General features: G+C 40.0%; 1 protein-coding gene across 4 annotated transcripts in view; it reads right to left on the bottom strand.

Annotated features, from left to right (window-relative positions):
• HDAC5 (histone deacetylase 5) overlaps window positions 1–19,761 on the bottom strand; it is a 421,662-nt gene that overhangs the window by 106,251 nt on the left and 295,650 nt on the right. For all 4 annotated transcript variants that reach the window (XM_053700081.1, XM_053700076.1, XM_053700085.1 and 1 more), the window contains 5 exons: window positions 15,448–15,578; window positions 15,216–15,347; window positions 14,961–15,073; window positions 14,320–14,433; window positions 1,216–1,387 (listed from right to left, as the gene is read on the bottom strand). In XM_053700081.1, the coding sequence (XP_053556056.1) occupies window positions 1,216–1,387; window positions 14,320–14,433; window positions 14,961–15,073; window positions 15,216–15,347; window positions 15,448–15,578 (662 nt within the window). The remainder of the gene's footprint in view (window positions 1–1,215; window positions 1,388–14,319; window positions 14,434–14,960; window positions 15,074–15,215; window positions 15,348–15,447; window positions 15,579–19,761) is intronic.

Raw genomic sequence — 19,761 nt, 5'->3', positions numbered from 1 at the left:
ACTGAAAACACTTTATTACTGAATATGTGAAAAAGTATGAAGGAATTGTTCAAAATTCACCAAAATTTCACCACAGTGTCTTAAAGCATTAAAAGTATTGCACACCAAATTTCAGAGCTTTAACCCTTAAATTAACGGAACCGGAGCCGTTTTTACATTTAACCCCTATACAGTCCCAGAATGAGGCTCTGTCTATAACTAGAAAGGCCCCCATCTGAAAAAGGTGTCCAACACAGTGCCTGCCGTTTTTCTAAACGTTCCCCAAGATTATAATACCAATAATTAGTTAGAATCTGCATAATATGCCTAGTAAAGCAATTGTTTTAGCCCAGAAAAATGTCTACCAGTTTTTAAGCCCTTTTTGAAGCCCTTTATTCTTTTATGTTTAACTAAGAAAATGGCTTACCGGTCCCCATGAGGGGAAATGACAGCCTTCCAGCATTACATGGTCTTGTTAGAAATATGGCTAGTCATACCTTAAGCAGAAAAGTCTGCTAACTGTTTCCCCCAACTGAAGTTACTTCATCTCAACAGTCCTGTGTGGAAACAGCAATCGATTTTAGTTACTGTCTGCTAAAATCATCTTCCTCTTACAAACAGAAATCTTCATCCTTTTCTGTTTCAGAGTAAATAGTACATACCAGCACTATTTTAAAATAACAAACACTTGATAGAAGAATAAAACTACATTTAAACACCAAAAAACTCTTAACCATCTCCGTGGAGATGTTGCCTGTGCAACGGCAAAGAGAATGACTGGGGTGGGCGGAGCCTAGGAGGGATCATGTGACCAGCTTTGCTGGGACTCTTTGCCATTTCCTGTTGGGGAAGAGAATATCCCACAAGTAAGGATGACGCCGTGGACCGGACACACCAATGTTGGAGAAAAGAAAAATGTGTTAGGAAAGAACAAATGCGTGAGGGAATATGAAAGGAAAGTATAGAAACAAATAATAGGGAGAGTTAGACAAACATGTAGAGTGTGCTAGAACACTAGAGCAATGAGAGTGTAAGGTTAAAGAGGAAGGACAAAGTGCACTCAAGAAAAGAAAAGGAAAAAGATAAAATAATAAAGGAAAAAGAGATGAGAATAGGAGACATGCAAGAAGAATAAAGGTGGGGGCAAGAAAATAAATGTAATGCTATAGGCATAAGTAAAAAAAAGGAAAGAAAATAGAAGATAGTTCATGTAAAGCAAGAGAGAGACAAGCAGACCTGTGATGAGGGTACTCTGTTGTCGTGCTTGTTCTAAAAGAAGTACGTGCTGTAATAGCGAAGGGGCTCCCAGGCTGCTCATCTCTGCCCCGTCTAGTGATGCGTTACTAAGAAAGGGACCTCCAGTGCGCAGGTTCTGACGCTCGGCAACTTCTTGTGGAGAGAACTGGCCCTGGAGAAAGGATACAAGATATATAACCTGTTAGGTCATAAAAGTTAAAAATGTTGTGTCTCTCATTCTAATTCAGTTTGAATTCACGCACAAAAACATTGTCGCTCAATTGATTTGTTTACATCATTTTTTAAGCCACTCCAATATATAAAAAAAGCTGCTGTTTCAATTAGAGAAAAATATAACAAAATGCAAACACAAAAAAACCCAGAAACTAAAAGAAACAAGTACCGCAGAATTGTTAAGTGCGTTTTCACAAAATGTCATGCAATCAAAAGATATGCAGCCAATGCAAAAACAAATAATGACAAATGATTTAGTATTAATGATGACCACTTGTTTGAATGCAGTTCTTTCGCTTTATTAATTGCACTTGCCATGAATTCATTGTTTCATAACATTTGGGCTAATTACATAATTAATGTCTGAGGTCTAGATTACAAGTGGGGCGCTATGGATAGTCCAGGGGGCTCTATCAATATTGCTGAACCACACTAGGATTAGCACGCAAATTGGTATCACAAGTCAGCATCTGATTAGCGCACCCTATACTTTCGATGGATATTGCGGCAGCACTAAACATCTCCCGTATTACAAGCACAGCATCTAACAGCACTAGAAGACCAGAAGTGTTAGGGCTACATAAAAAGTTTAACAAAATACATGGAAAAAAAAATAAAATAAAGTATTACACACACATATATATATATATATATATATATATATATATATATATATATATATATATATATATATATATATATATATATATTATAATAATAAAGAGATAATAGAAAGGGTAAATCAAAAAAGGATCACCCAAAAAATAACTGGGAAAACATCACTCGTTTATACAAATAATTAAACAACAGGCTCATATATGCAAAAAATAAAAGTATAAATGTATTGATTGCAAAAATTGCTCTGTCTGAAAAGATGGCAATGTCAGATGCCTCAGACAACACACAAAATAAATCCACCCGCTCGTCATCTGGCTAGACGGGCTTCATCAGGGCTGTCTCTCTGCATGTTCTGCATCTCAGTACGCTGCTTGGAGTATAAAGCTATTTATACTTGATACACCTCTGGATATATTTTGAGGAAACTCAGACTCTTCCTATGCAGTAATGCAGCACTGAGTATACTAACTCACTAACTTTGCTTTTGAAACCTGTATCCATTTTCCTCCTGCATTAACGTAATGCTTTGTGGTGTTTAGTAAAGTGTCTTTGTACTGATTCTACACTCCTTCTGAAGTAATCAGACTACTTAGATCTGCCCAGGACATACCTCCCGGGATTTCGCTGGGGGATCTGTGTGCAGTTGGGTGTAGTAGGTCTGATACTCATTGCCTATCATATCTTGAGCTGGCACTCCAGCACTACTATTTTGAGTTATAGCTGTCTGTTATTTTCATATGACCGGTCATCACACGTGTCTTTGTTTTATTATTATTTTGGTGTGGATTTATTTATTTATGTGTGCACTTACTATGTGTGTTGTCTTAGGCATCTGACATAGCCATCTTTTCAGACAGAGCAATTTTTGCAATTAATAAATGTAAACTTTTTACTTTTGTATAAAAGAGTGCCGAATTCCCAGTTCTTTTTTTGGGTGATCTTACTTTGATTTATGCTTTCTATTCTCTCTTTATTATAAATGGCATACACTGATTAATGGGTCTGCCCCCATTTACCTTATACAGGCTGTATGTGTGTAGTATACTGACAAACATTCCCTATCAACAGCTCCATTTTTTGTAGAGCTATTTTTCATCCTAAATGGAAAGAGTCCACAGCTGCATTCATTACTTTTGGGAATTAAGAACCTGGCCACCAGGAGGAGGCAAAGACACCCCAGCCAAAGGCTTAAATACTCCTCCCACTTCCCTCATCCCCCAGTCATTCTTTGCCTTTCCTCCCAGGAGGTTGGCAGAGAAGTGTCAGAAGTTATTTTGTCGCTTATGGAGGGTAGTACTCTTCGACATGGGGCGGGAGTTTTAAGTAATCCTATCAGTCTCTCATTGAGTCCGGAGATGCAGGGAGAGTCTTTCTGCGAAAACCATCCCGACTCATATTAACAGCTCCACAAGCAATCAGCGTTGTCAAACTTCGCTTCACTGCCTGTTTTTTTCTCTCAAGTCCATGGCGGAGGTGCAACTACTATTCGTCACACTAGAAGGGCCGTGTTCCTGTTCCACGGCTTAGATTCCAGAAAGATTGTTTCATTTTACTTCATCAGAATGTATTGTAACTAATTAATGTTTCCAGTAAGGAACTATCTTGCAGGACTTATTAAGTATATTAATAGGGCCTCAGTGAGGCTCCTTTGGTATCTTGGAATTGAGGGTTAATATCTCCCGAGGGGGATTATTGAACAGGTGGGTTTTTAATCATGTTTGTTATGTGATTCAATCTGCTTATGTGTAGTGTTAACTGGGCTCTTGGCTTAGAACATAAAGGCCTTTGGAAGTGATGCAACCTTATGGTTGGGAGAGCTTGTTTTGGACTGTACGGTTCACCTTGTGACTAGACGTATTTACATTCTGGTCTTCAATTTCCGCATTCCTGACTGAGTGGCGACTGAAAAATTAGAGTCTGCTTGTGTCTGGTTCTAGGAAGTGGTGAGTGCCCCAGCCATTGTGGGTGTCAAGTGCCGTTTAACCCCTTAACGACCAAGGACGTATGCCACACGTCCTCAAAAAAAATACAGTTAATGACCAAGGACGTGTGGCGTACGTCCTTGGTCTGGAAAGCAGCTGGAAGCGATCCTGCTCGCTTCCAGTTGCTTTCCGGTTATTGCAGTGATGCCTCGATATCGAGGCATCCTGCAATAACCTTTTTTAGCAATCCGGTGCAGAGAGAGCCACTCTGTGGCCCTCTTTGCACCGGACATCACCGGCTAAATCCGTTGGTGGGTGGGAGCCGGTTCGGGAGGCGGGTGGGATCATGGGCGGGGGTGATCGGACGCGTGCACGGGGGGGCGGGCGAGTGCAAGGGGAGGGAGCGGGTGGGAACCGCTACACTACAGAAAAATGATGTATTAAAAGTTTTAAAAAGTAGTAAATATTTATATAAAAATACATTAGTCAGGGGGTGGGGGATTGGTCTGTGGGGGGGGGGAAGCTACACTACAGAAAAAGAACATAACAATAAAAAAAAAACATTTCTCTTGCAAACTGGGTACTGGCAGACAGCTGTCAGTACCCAAGATGGCCCCCAATAAGGCAGAGGGGGAGGGTTCGGGAGGCGGGTATCGATGGCCCTGATGATGTGGAGGGGGGCGGGATCGTGGGCGGGGGTGATAGGAGATGCGCACGGACGCGCGCGCAGGAGGGCAGGGGCGGGCGCGTGCACGGGGAGGGAGCGGGTGGGAACAGCTACACTACAGAAAAATTATGTATTAAAAGTTTTAAAAAGTAGTAAATATTTATATAAAAATACATTAGTCAGGGGGTGGGGGATTGGTCTGTGGGGGGGGGGAGCTACACTACAGAAAAAGAACATAACAATAAAAAAAAAAAACATTTCTCTTGTAAACTGGGTACTGGCAGACAGCTGCCAGTACCCAAGATGGCCCCCAATAAGGCAGAGGGGGAGGGTTAGAGAGCTGTTTTGGGGGGGATCAGGGAGGTTGGGGGCTAAGGGGGGATCCTACAAAGTAGCATATGTAAATATGCTAGAATTTTTTTTTTTTTTTTTTTTTTTTTTAATTTTTTATTTTAGAACTGGCAGACTTTCTGCCAGTACTTAATATGGCGGGGACAATTGTGGTGTGGGGGAGGGAAGGGAGCTGTTTGGGAGGGATCAGGGGGTCTGATGTGTCAGGTGGGAGGCTGATCTCTACACTAAAGCTAAAATTAACCCTGCAAGCTCCCTACAAACTACCTAATTAACCCCTTCACTGCTAGCCATAATACACGTGTGATGCGCAGCAGCATTTAGCGGCCTTCTAATTACCAAAAAGCAACGCCAAAGTCTGCTATTTCTGAACAAAGGGGATCCCAGAGAAGCATTTACAACCATTTGTGCCATAATTGCACAAGCTGTTTGTAAATAATTTCAGTGAGAAACCTAAAATTGTGAAAAATTTTGCGTTTTTTTTAATTTGATTGCATTTGGCGGTGAAATGGTGGCATGAAATATACCAAAATGGGCCTAGATCAATAATTGGGGTTGTCTACTACACTACACTGAAGCTAAAATTAACCCTAGAAGCTCCCTACATGCTCCCTAATTAACCCCTTCACTGCTGGGCATAATACACGTGTGGTGTGCAGTCGCATTTAGCAGCCTTCTAATTAGTAAAAAGCAAAACCAAAGCAATATATGTCTGCTATTTATGAACAAAGGGGATCCCAGAGAAGCATTTACAACCATTTATGCTAAAATTGCATAAGTTGTTTGTAAATAATTTCAGTGAGAAACCTAAAGTTTGTGAAAAAAATTGTGAAAAAGTGAACAATTTTTTTTATTTGATCGCATTTGGCGGTGAAATGGTGGCATGAAATATACCAAAATAGGCCTAGATCAATACTTTGGGATGTCTTCTAAAAAAAATATAAACATGTCAATGGATATTCAGGGATTCCTGAAAGATATCAGTGTCCCAATGTAACTAGCGCTAATTTTGAAAAAAAGTGGTTTGGAAATAGCAAAGTGCTACTTGTATTTATGGCCCTATAACTTGCAAAAAAAGCAAAGAACATGTAAACATTGGGTATTTCTAAACTCAGGACAAAATTTTGAAACTATTTAGCCTATGTTTTTTTTGGTGGTTGTAAATGTGTAACAGATTTTGGGGGTCAAAGTTAGAAAAAGTGTGTTTTTTTCAATTTTTTCCTCATATTTTATAATTTTTTTTACAGTAAATTATAAGATATGATGAAAATAATGGTATATTTTGAAAGTCCATTTAATGGCGAGAAAAACGGTATATAATATGTGTGGGTACATTAAATGAGTAAGGGGAAAATTACAGCTAAACACAAACACAGCAGAAATGTAAAAATAGCCTTGGTCCCAAACGGACAGAAAATGGAAACGTGCTGTGGTCATTAAGGGGTTAAGTTTTTTCTTAGTCCATATTAGTATATTGTCTATCTAGCTATGGAGGATTTTGATGCAGAGACTGTACAAATTTCAGATTCAGATTCTTCAACTTGTGAAGAATGCAAATTGTCCACGTTGACACAGGTCAATTAGTTATGTTCGATAATAGAGCGCCCTGTTCCTCTGGCTCGGGGAATCAGGGGTCTGCTGAGCCATCCGCCTCTAGGGGTTCTGTCCTCCAAGAGGCGAGTTCCCTACCGCCCCCTACTACTACACATGCGGGTAACCCATATTATGTTTATCCCTCCTTACAGGGCGGCTTGTTCCCCCCGGAGGTTGCAGCTCATTTTCGCTTTCACATATTTTTGGTAATTATGCATCTGCAAAGTCCAGACGTTTATTTGCGTTTGTGCTCGTGCCCGATCGTCCCGGGTCTACCGACCTTGGGTGGGCCTTTACAGTTCCCTGCGGGTGTAGCTTTTCCTGAGTGTTGTGCCTTTTGTTACAGAATAGCGCGTCTTTGCGTTTTACTCAGACACTTTTTTGAGTTATTGGAGGATCCTATCCTTAAAGGGCCACTGTAAGTAAATATTTTCTATGCCTGTTACTAACTAACTACCCCAAATAAGCTTTTTATCAATAGCATTTCATTAACATATCTCTACCGTATATCAGAAATCTTGTCTGCAAATTTAATTGTTTTCCAAACCCACTCCGTGGGTATCCTTTGCTCTGTACCAATCCATTTACAATACCTAGGTTTCAAAATGGCGCTTTAAACACAAAGTTATTGGTTTAAGTATTTTGAACACTCAGTGCTGAAAATAGTGGGCAGGATAACGTGACATCATCAGCGAATAAAAGATATAACTTTTAGAACGTTATGAAACTTAGTTTTGGAGAAAATATAGGTCAGTAGGTTTTAATTAATGTTTATTAACTTTAATATGTTAGTTGTTTAGCTTAAAAATTATAACAGAAAGTAATCCTTTAACAGATACGGGAATCCGCAGTATTCTACTTCGAATGGCTCACCTCATTAGACATGAGGGGATGACGTAATTTCCAAATTGTCTGCTTATTGAGATCTTTCCCAGTTTTTTGTTGGAAGATTAGGGTTCCGTTTGGCTGGTCCTGCAGGTATGCCTGTTTTCTTCCTGGGCGTTTACCTATGGGTTGCCTTATATTTTCTTTTATCCGGTTAGGATGTCTTTTAATTTCGATTATGTGGTTCCTTCTGGAACTTCTGGGATCGATTCACTCTGGTTGCTTCTTCGGAAGCTTGTTAAGGGACACGTAAATTCCTAGGTTTGTCTGTCTTACCTTCCCTGTCTGAGGGTGGATTTAGCCATCTTGACAGTTATGACCCAAGCTGCGGCTGGTCCTGCTGGGATTCAGATCTTCTGTCCTGTGGCTTGTTCAGACACATGGCGCTTGTTCTGCCTGGCTGGTCAGGTGGGGCGCTGAGTGCTCACATTATTATTTTTGTGTCTTCTTGTTTTTCCTTACAAGTTCAGCTAAACACTCTAAAAGGATCCGCATGACTGGAAAGATTGTGCCAGTCCTTATTCAGCACTCAATCTGGTAACCGGGTCAGTGGAGCTCCGCTGTGTCACTCTCTTTGCTCCGATTTCCTTGGTGCCTAGAGTTTCTTTCCTCTCTGGGGAGGATTGGGGGCTTAGCGCCTCCTTACTGCTGTTTGAGAGGTTTGGCCTTCTGAGGCTCTGTAATTGTCCTTGGACTTGTTCCTGCTGTGGTCCTCTTCTTCAGACCTTGCGGACTTCGTCCGTTCCTCGGATTCCTTAGGGGGACCTGGTTCCCTTTGGAGTTTGTTTCTCCTTGAGCTCTGTTTAGGGTTTCTACCCGGAGCTGGGGGATGCTCTGCATCCTTCTTCTTCTTCTCCTCTGATTTTTGGGGGTGATGTGGAGGTCACCCTAAGAGTAAAAGGGGTAACCACACGTGGCCTCCTTGCACACATGCCTTAGAGGGATGCAACTGCATCTCACTGACGAGGCCCATAGAGGCCAAAACGTAAGTCTGGGGTTTGTTTGTTTTCCCTTGTTCAAAGAAGATTTGCCTGGTATTTCAGTGCTGGACTGTCATTTGGCAGGGTACCCTGGGAGTAAGGAGGGGCTAAGCAAGGAAGTATTTCCAGCTTCAGTTCTAAGCCTAGTTGAGTGCATCTTCTATGTTTATTTCTGTATTTATGCAAATTCTCTTAGGTCGCCCTAAGAGTAAAAGGGGTAACCAGACGTGGCCTCCTTGCACACATGCCTTAGAGGGATGCAACTGCACCTCACTGACGAGGCCCATAGAGGCCGAAATGTATATCTGGGGTTAGTTTGTTTTCCCTTGTTCAAAGGAGATTTGCCTGGTATTTCTGTGCTGGACTGTCATTTGGCAGGGTCAGACTGATATGCTACAGGAGATTTTACCTTTGTGAAAGTCATAGTGTGCAGAAAGAGTATGTACCCTGGGAGTAAGGAGGGGCTAAGCAAGGAAGTATTTCCAGCTTCAGTTCTAAGCCTAGTTGAGTGCATCTCTATGTTTATTTCTGATATGGAGGTTAGCCTTTGTTCGAGTGACTTTGTCCTCGAGGTATCCCCTTGCTCTTGGTCGTAGGCTGTAGTGGCTAGGGCTCTAGTGACCTTGTTTCGGTCTTGCTTCCTTAGCTCCTTGGAGCGTTAGACTCTGGCAAGGGGTGGTCTCGTCTTCTGGTCGAGACTTGCAAGTTTTTCTCGTTGTTCATTTTACTTTGGACATTGTATGGTATCTCCTGGGAGTCTGGTTTTATATCAGATGGGGGATTTCAGTTTCTGGGTTCTTGTTTATTTGGGGGGTTTGGACCTCTCCTCGCTCTGGCTCTTCCAGTGGATGAGTTTTTCACTCAGCATTTCCTTTGTGGATCCAGTGGCGGGTTGTACCGGCTTGTTAGGATCTAGAGCTGGTCGGGGTTTCCCCAGTTCCAGGAATCCTTTGGTTGGGCTCGTTGATCTGGTTCAGTAGACCAGGTTTTTCTGGGTGCCGATGCCCCCTGGGCTTGCCTTTTGTCTGTGGTCGGTTTCCCTTGGTTGGCTTGCTGAAATAGTGTGATGACTTTGCTGCGCTGCAAGCAACGGGGTTCGCTGTGGAACCACTGCAGCTATGGCACCTTGTCTGCAGCTATGGCACCTTGTCTGTTTGCTAACCAGTTAGATCTTCATGGGATTCCTTCCAGGTTTTTTTTTGTTCTCTCGGTTCAGCCTATGGCTGTGTCCTGGGGGCAGGTACTCTGTCCTTCCGGCCCGCTTGCCGGCCCCCCTTTGTCTTGGGGGGGGCTTATATCCTTCCTTCGGAAGTGTGGTCCCTATCTTGGGGCTTCTCCTGGTTTCAGGAGGTTAGGACAGACGAGTTAACCTATTTCAGAGAGAGTTACGCTCTCTAGGTTGTTCTGTCTATCTGGAGAGTTGCTGGCTCCGCCTTGAGTCTATGTTGGGCCTTTAGCTAGACCTCTACGTCTAAGGCCTTGTCGACGATCTCCATGTGGTATTTCGGGTTGGCACCCGAGCACTATTGTAATGGCTGTGCCATTTTTTTCGCACGTTGTTTGAGCCTGGGGTTTTTCTGGTCCCCTGGTTTCAGACCTTCCGATGCTTGGGCTGGCCCGGCTGGAGGTAGGTCCTGAGATCTGTTGTTCTCTCGGATCTTGGGCGGCGCATTGGTCTTCGTTAAAGTTCTGGGCTCTCCTTTTGTTTCGAGACCTATGTATTGGTCTGGCGGTTTCGGTTGCCTAAAGTGTGCCTTCAATAAGTTTAGCACTCTAGATTTTGGTAGCCGCTTCTAGCAAGCATTCTTCTGTGTCATCCTGAGGATGGCTGCGTGTTCTTGACTCGGGTGTTTACCTCGTCTGGGCTGCTACATGTAATTTTGCTAGAACTACTCAGGGTTCTGAGTTAGGATGATGTTTGGTCTCTGTTTTCACTTGATCCTAGGCGCTGGTTGACTTGCTGCCTGGCAAGTGAAGGATTGCTCTTTGAAACCAGCTACAGCTGTTTGCGCCTTGACCGGGTGCTAGCTAGCTGTTCCAATCCTTTGCAAGATGTTGGGAGAACTTTTTCTCTGTTCTGCTTCTGGTTCTAAACGTTGTGGTTCTATTTGGATTGGGCGTTGCTTCCCATTGTTGTCAGGACTCTTAAGTCTTGCGAGCTTGGTTTGATTGGGGGGTTTTCCTTTTATGGAGTTTGTGGTACCTTTTGGTTCCCATTTGGTTCTTCCATGCCTTATTCCTTTGGGAGTTTCGGCGGGGGTTCCCTTCGCTAGTAAAGGGTGTGTGGTGGGGGACCGACTGTGGGGCGACGGTGTCTTCCGGAGGACTGTTGGCTCTGTTATGTCTGATGTTGCGGTCTCTACCTAGTTTTCCGGGCTATCTGCTGTCAGCGTCCTTGGGACCTTTTCCCTTTCCGTTTTTCTCGGCTTCGGGCAAAGCAGGGTTTTTTTGTTGGGTTGTGGTTTTCAGGCCTGGTGCCCTCAGAATGGGCCGCCTATTGTATCCTCCCGTTTTGGCATTCAGTGTCCTCTATAGCTTGGGTATTGTTTTCCCAAAAGTAATGAATGCAGCTGTGGACTCTTTCCATTTAGGAAGAAAAACCTAAATTATGCTTACCTGATAATTTCCTTTTCTTCCGATGGAAAGAGTCCACAGCTCCCCACCCATCTTTTTTATGTAGGGCGTCTGTTTTTTATTTATTCACCCAGATATCAATTTTAAACAAGCTGATAATGCTTGAAATACCATTGTTCTTTATTTAGAAGAAAATGTTTTTATTTTTAAATCTCTTCTAAGTAAATTCTAAGTGAAGGACAAATGTATTTCGTGTATTTCTCAACACACCTTCGGCTTTAGCACAGTTGTCCTACCACACCTTCGGGTTTGTGCGCAAGTGAAATATAGAAGAGGCTTTTGTTGGGCGCCCTCATAGAAGTCTATGGGGAAAGGGAGAAAGCTGTCCGGCCTCCAGATGTTAGAGCACCTGAGTCTTTCCCTTGTGCACTAACATTTCACTTACAACTTGTAATACCAGTGCAGGAATAGGAATAGTGCTATTGATTTAACTTGAGCGCAGTTAGTGCTCAGTAGTGCTAATATTTTTGTGATCCAGCCCTAAATATCTAAAAACGTCATTGTCATTATAAATGTTAGTATTTAAAGTGATTAAAAAAAAAGCAAAAAGAAAACGCTCTAATGTGTTAGTTATACACAAGCAATAGTGCAATAGTAAAATACTCTATGTGTGCAAACAAAGTCAGCGCCAGAGAAGCATTGCACTACTGGAAGCTACTGAAAACATCTGGTGAGCCAATGACACAAATGTGTTTGGCCACCAAACACCAGCTATCTCCCAGTAGGGTAGGACATTTACATTTGCTTTTCAACAAAGGATACCAGGAGAAAAAAATAAATTTGAAAATAGAAGTAAATGTATATGTGTCTTAAAATAACATACTTTATCTAAATCATCAAGTTTAGTTTTGACTTTCCGATCCGTTTAACTAGTATACAAGTTTCATAGCTCAAAAGTATGATCTGGTTTATATTTTTGACACTTTACTTAAAGGACCAGTAAACACAGTAGATTTGCATAATCAACAAATGCAAGATAAAAAGACAATACAATAGCATTTACTCTGAATTTCAAATAAATAGTAGATTCTTTTCTAACACATTTCAAAGTTATGTATATTTCAACACCCCTGTACCATGTGATAGCAATCGGCCAATCACAAATGCATATACGTATAGTCTGTGAGATCTTGCACATGCTCAGTAGGAGTTGGTGACTCAAATGGTGTAAATATAAAAGAATGTGCACATTTATTTTAATGGAAGTAAATTGGAAAGTTGTTTAAAATTACATGCTGTATCTGAATCATGAAAATGTAATTAAACCTGAGTGTCCCTTTAAAAATGGGTTTAACACCTGGGCAGATACAAGAACTTTCACCTTGAAAAAAAGTAATTCAAAGAGCTAAGAAATGCCACTCAAGAGTCTAAATTGTGTTTTCATAAAGCTGAAGAATTTTAAAAGTCCAAAAACTCGAAAATCTGCTAGAAAAGTGCTTCCTGATTAAGTGAAATACCAGTGACAGACTTCCCAAAGGGACAGTCAAGTCAAAATTAAACTTTCATGAATCAGATAGAGCACATCATTTTAAACAACTTTCCAATTCACTGGCATTATCTAAATGTGCACAGTATTTTTGTATGCACACTTTCTGAGGCACCAGCTTTTACTGAGCATATGCAAGATTCACAGGGTATACTTGGCTGATTGTTGTCACGTGATGCATTAGGAAGGAAAATGTAACTTACTTTGACATTTGTCAGAAAAAAAAAATCTACTACGCTTTTGAAATTCAAACTAAGGGGTCAATGATCTAACCACTGTTTTTTCACACCGACCCTCGCAGGGGCTGCCCTGGTGTAATTATCTTAAAAAAGGGGCAGTTCCTGCGAGGAGCGAGATGTCTCCTATTGAAATTAATGGAGCTGACTGGAAAGGGAAACTTTGCTGTGTAGAGCGAAGTTAGCAGTGAGCAGGGTGCACAATTTAAAAATTAAATCCTGCAGCCAATATAAATCCCATTACGCTGCTTTCTGAATATAGCGTCTTACAATTGTCTATATTTTTGTATGCGCATTTTTATTAGGGTATTAATTTGTCGCAACCTCGCCACCTTTTCCTTTGAAATAAAGAACAGTGAGAACTGTAGGACGTAAATGTTTAAATAATTACACTTAGATTTGACAGAAAATTTCATACACTCTTATGGAACACCAAAGTGCAGCCCATTTTACAACAATTACACGTTGTATTTTTTACTTATAAGTATGAATTTTTATGTGTCTTTTGCACATTCAGTAAACAAATTATGATTTTTGCTGTGAATATTTAAAGTGAATGTTAATCCTAGCGTTTAACAAACGCTAGGATTGACTATTGAAACAAATAAAGGGCACTTTCATTCATGAAGTATAAGATACTTCATGTAGAAAGCTCCTTTATTTGTTTCAACTAATCTGCGATTTGAGCTGCTAACAAATGCCACGGCATAAAAAAAAAAATCCTAAAAGGTGACGTTTTCACCTCTTAGCCAATACCAGTGCGGTTAATCCGGTTCCCATGGGTGCCAAGCCGGATTTACCGCACTGCTATTGGCTAAGAGGTGAAAACGTCACCTCTTAGCAAAAAAATTTTTTAGCCGTGGGCTTTGTTAGTAACTCAAATAGCCGATCAGTTGAGACAAATAAAGGAGATTTCTACATGAAGTATCTTATACTTCATGAATGAACGTGCCCTTTATTTGTTTCAATAGTCAATCCTAGCGTTTGTACAACACTTGGATTAACTTTCACTTTAATAAGATTTATTGCTGTGTAATTTACATACAACTTTTATATTATACGATTTTTGCGTGAATGGTTAAATTATTTGTTTTGTATGATTTTTACAATTTCAATTGAGCACTTTAGTAATGTATGCATCTTCTTCCTATACGAAAATGCAGTATACGCCCCTTAACAAAAAAGTGGTGGCTTTATATAATTCCACCAGGGAAATAGGACTGGCGAGCATTCTTAAATAATCTCGCCAGCCCAGAGACCCCTTTAGATAATCAGCCAAAAAGTGCTATAGCATTGTCTTTTTTATACATTTATTAATTATGCAATTCTACTGTGTTTAGTGGTGTATAGGGGAGAGTTTTAAAGCCACTACTGCATTTGAAAAAAACAAAGATTAACTGGCAATTCTGATTGATCGGAATGGAGTCCTGTTTATTTTCTATGTCATTATTCAATTTATATATGAACTATGTCTGTTCCTAGTGGTACAGATTCTCACACTGAGGCTGCTGGCATTCCCCTGCAGACAGATGTTAGGCAGTGAGGGAGAGGTGTATAGTCCTAGAGGTCCACCTGAACTGTCCAGGGTGAGAACTCTCTGTTGGGGAAGCATCTACAGATAAATAAAAACAACATGAGAATTAGCCAATCATAAGCCCAAATAAAGCAGTCGTTTTGCAGCTATATATAGTATCTCATCTGCACTCCAACCCTACACACTTCTTTCCCTGCACTTTTTGTCTAATCTCCTATGTGAACTAATCTCCATCATTCATTGAATGTCTCTGGTGCATCTCTTAATACCTGCACCCACCCAATTTCTCTTTCTATGTGTCCTCCCTCTCTTCTCACACTTTGTTCCCCTTTGAAGCTGATTCTTCTCTCCTCTCTTCTCACACTTTGTTCCCATTTGTAGCTTATTCTTCTCTGTGCTTCCCTTCTTAATCTAATAAACACTGTTCTACCATTTATTTTGCAGCTCATTTGTTCCCCTCCTATGCCTGTGCTGTGGTCTTCTCACCTACCACCTTTGCTCCTCCCATCCAGCCCCATATCTCTAATTTACACACAATCTACGTTTCTGTCACTCAAGCATCTCGTTTTAGTTTCTTCCCATTTCCTCTTATGATGCTGGCTCACCTCACTGGGGATGTTAGGGACACTCCCGGTCAGGCCGTTCTCACAGATGGCACTGTTGGAGCTGTTTGGGGAGCTTGGCCCAGAGCCTGGGGCACTGTTGCATACTGAGGACACTGCAGGGGAACATATATCATACTAGTGTGTGTATAAACATTGGAAAAAGTGGGCAAGCTGGTGTTTATGCAGCGAGTTAGTGGGTAGTGCGAGTACTTGTGTGTAGGCATTGGGTGACTAAGTGGGTACTGAAAGTTGCACCTTGGATTTCAATGGCTCTCTTCTTGAATGCACTAATGACTGTCCCATCTTTCCTTCGGAGCAGTGGGCTACTGCGTCGCTCTGCAACTTTCTGCTTTAACCGAGAACGAACCTTCAAGTTGGGTTCAGAGGCTGTTGGGTGATAGAGGGACAGTCAGTTATAAAAGAAAGATGAAGTTATTTTTTTACTTAGTAAAATACTTCAACTATCCCTCAATGAGTCCCTGTTTACCAGTCTTGCGGAGAGGAAAGTCGTCACGTCCATCACATGTTCCAAGGAGAGGCAGCTTATATAATGGCGGTGTTCCTGGTGACCCAGTCTGAGGAGGAGAACTGTGGTCCAGTGAGGTATGGTGGGTGCCCCTGTAAGCAGGATGACAGAAAAAGGTTTGAGTGATTTTTTTGTTTTTTTCCGGGGTAGGGGAATAAAATGTTATCATATATGCCACTAAAAAGGCATTGGAAGAATAATAGGCAACAGAGATGATAAAAATAATAAGTATTATTCTGGATGTAAAATAGATTTCTGAAACTGTAAGCATTTTAAAGGATATTTTCATGCCTAGATTTTAGAAGGTGTAAAGGGACATTCAAAATCTGTGTTAAAGTTATCAAGATTAAATTGTTGTAGGATGACTTAAAACAGCAAATTTGTCACACGGTTAAAGCCTTTTGCAAATTGCAACTAGTGCTTTCCGAAGCTCTCCAAACACACACACTGCATTCCATACAGCCATATCCGCTGCTGACTCGCTCCAAGCTTGCTCCCAGCCAATCAGAAGCAGATAAAGCTGCTATTTATTGAAGTTATAACTCAAAGAAAGAAACAATATTCAAAAACAACAAAAGAAAATGTATAATTTTAATTTTTTACGGCTAGATTACGAGTTTTTGTCGGTAAGGCTTGCGGTGCTAACGAGCAGTTTATGCTCACCTACAAACAACGCTGGTTTTACAGGTTTTTACAAACCCGGCGTTAGCCGCAGAAAAGTGAGCGGAGAGCAAAATTTAGCTCCACATCTCACTGTAATACCAGAGCTGGTAAAACGTGCTTGTGCACAATTTCCCCATAGGAATCAATGGGGCAGATCCGGCTCAAAAAAACCTAATACCTGCAAAAAAGCAGCGTTCAGCTCCTAACGCAGCCCCTTTGATTCCTATGGGGGAATACATTTTATGTCTACACCTAACACCCTAACATGAACCCCGAGTCTAAACACTCCTAATCTTACACTTATTAAGCCCTAATCTGCCACCCCCGACATCGTCGCCACCTGCATAATCTTATTAACCCCTAATCTGCCGCTCCGGACACCGCCGCCGCCTACATTATATTTATGAACCCCTAATCTGTCGCCCCCAACATCGCCGACACCTACATTATAGGTATTAAACCCTAATCTGACGCCCCCAATGTCGTCGCAACCTACCTACAATTATTAACCCCTAATCTGCCGCCCCCAACGTCGCCGCCACTATAATAAAGTTATTAACCCCTAAATCTAAGTCTAACCCCAAACCTAGCCCCCCCTAACTTAAATATAATTTAAATAAAACTACTGACTTTTAAATGCGGTAACAGTCTTGACAGGAGAGGCTGTACCACTCACTTTTTCCAAGACTCGTAATACCGGCGTTAGGAAAATCCCATTGAAAATATGGGATACGCAATTGACGTAAATGGATTTGCGGTATGTTCGAGTCGCGGAAAAAAAGTGAGCGGTACACCTGTACCTGCAAGACTCGTAATACCAGCGGGCGTTAAAAAGCAGCGTTGGGACCTCTCAACGCTGCTTTTTAAGGCTAACGCAAGACTCGTAATCTAGGTGTTAATTTTTATGGAAACTAAAATGGCCATTTTAAGTAGCTTTTCAATTTCTCTTTTCATAAAGCATCCACAGTACAGCCCCATTATCCCTCAGCGTCCATTTGTCATATTGGTGAAAGGCTTAAGCACAACATAAGAAAGCACTACATTGATGGATAAAAGGATTAACCACCAAGCGAAACAGTTTATAGTTAATAAGTAAAGGAATTCAGCTAGACTTGGAGTTGAAAGGAAAAACACATAGAGTGAGAGGGAAAGAGCAAGAGAAAGGAGAATACTATGGAAAAACACAAAGATGAGAGATGCTATTATGCAAAATGTTTTCAAATCCTTTAACATCTGCAAATTGTGTGATTTTGTTAATTATGCTAAAAACATTTTCATTCACACCTTTCTTCCATCTCTCACATATGTTTTATCTTGTTAAACTGAAAACAGAAACCTAACATTTTGGAAGCAATACATTATGTCTAATACATTCCACAGGTGTATTTAGAAATGTATAATAATTCATATGTTTTATTAAACTAGTTCTTGATTATTATATACCATATATTTATTTCTGTTAGCTATTCTTATCTATTTCCTTTGTCTCTGTTTCTTCTTTACTATTTTTCCCTCAAACCTGGGAGCTAGCAGGTCCACATTTAAATATTGAGAAGACTCACGTAGGTATGATCTACTCAATATCAGTTTGATTATTTCATTTAAATAAATATATAGATGCAATGGTGCATATGAAGTGGGTATTTACAGACATATATACACCTATAAACACACACACACACATATATATATATATATATATAATATATATAATTGCATTGGAGCCCTTTGCAGTTAAGTAGATGAAAACATGTGAAATCATATTTATGCAATATTGATATTTACTAAAGAGTTTAACTATGTATTTTTGGTAAATATTTCAAATGTCAATGTTCTGCACATAGCAGTACGTGTAATATGCTCTATGTAGTTCTAAAAATGTTATTCCTATATATATATATATATATATATATATATATATATATATATATATATATCTGTATATATCTATACCTATATATAATCATGTATTATATATAATATAGATATATATTGTACCAAAATACTATATATATATATATATATATATTTATTTATTTATATATATATATATATATATATATATGTGTGTGTGTGTATTTAAGAATAAATAGAACATATTCTTCTATGTGAAGAACATTGGAATGTGAAATATTCATAATTTAAGTCAGATAAGCGCACTTGAGAATAAGCAATCAGGTTTGAGCGTGAGTAGGATGTTAGGTTTTTTCCACTTTTTCTTCTACATTGACTTCTAAGGGGGAATACATTAACACACACGCAATATTCTAACTTCGTTTTTTTGCCCTAAATGTTTTAAAACTGGAAACATTTTTCTTCCAAGTACAAAATAATTAAATGGTTATGGTGCAGGGCAATCTGATACTGAAATATCACGTAAAAAATGTCCCACACTGTGCAGTAAGTTTAGCTGTTACCATCTTTCAACAGAGTGAAAAACCACATTGTCAGAAAATGCCTTGGACTTCAAAACAGAACATTTACCCTGTAGCAACCAAGCTGTTCTAAGGTCTTGTCTGATGAGGAAGCTAATAATTCAGCTGTGCCAGATGAACTGGGTTATTTTTGTCCCATCTTGGAAAAGAAGAAATTACCTTTGCTTATCTTTATTGTCGGGATTAAATGAGGAAGAAACACAAATGGGAATAAAAATGCATATGCTAGTTTGAACACGGATCATTACTGAATAGCAAAGTTGTTCAATTATTACTTCTGTTTTTAACAGCAGACTGTGAAGAATTACTTTGAATGATGCTGCTATAAATGGTAATGTAGTTAAAGCTTTTTTTATATTGTTAAATAAAAAAATAAAAATAGATAAGTCGTTGGATCAGGAAATTTGATCAGTGCGAGCTCTACCCTTAGCTGTCTGATCTGTTTGGTAATTACTTGTGCTATACGATTAAAGTATTTCTAATTTAATATGTCTTCATAAAACCGATGTATGGAGAACTCTGGTAACTACAGGCCTGTGAGGTAGTGAAAAAATGAATGGAAATAAAGGAAATAATTATACTAACATAAAGTCAAACAACTTACAAGACAACACAATTTTACTGCCTGAATATCATAATGTAACGAAACTAGCTGTTTTTATTTACTACACAACTAAAGTAGTAGACTAGTAGATATAACTTATATAGATTTTAGTACAGCATTTGACATAGTCCCACACAACAAACTAATTCACAAACTGCACTGCCTACGATTGGGCTCAAGAAGAGTCCAGTCCATTACTGACACCTTGCAGGGAAATAAGCTGATGCTTTTTGTCCAAGAATCATCCGGAATAATTAGGAAATAGTCAATTGTTGAGTGATGGGAAATAAATGCTTAATGGTTTTCTGCCACATGAGCTCATTGTGACAAATTCCGACAGGTTATGAATTTTAAGAGGTCTCTGAAACATTTAAAAAAAAATCATAGAGCATGCAGGGTTTTGTACTAATGAATATGGACAATGAGTTGCAAAAGGGAGTCAGCGCATGACTAAACACAGAGTATATTTAGATGCAAGCCAATACCCAGTGCCAATAATAGGGCAAACACAAACTAGTAGCTTATATATACTGTACATATAATACATTTCACAGAGAATACACAATCTTAAAT

This window comes from Bombina bombina, chromosome 1, assembly GCF_027579735.1.
Source record: "Bombina bombina isolate aBomBom1 chromosome 1, aBomBom1.pri, whole genome shotgun sequence".
NCBI classification, from domain to species: Eukaryota; Metazoa; Chordata; class Amphibia; order Anura; family Bombinatoridae; genus Bombina; species Bombina bombina.
This window is presented reverse-complemented; position numbering and strand designations above follow the sequence as displayed.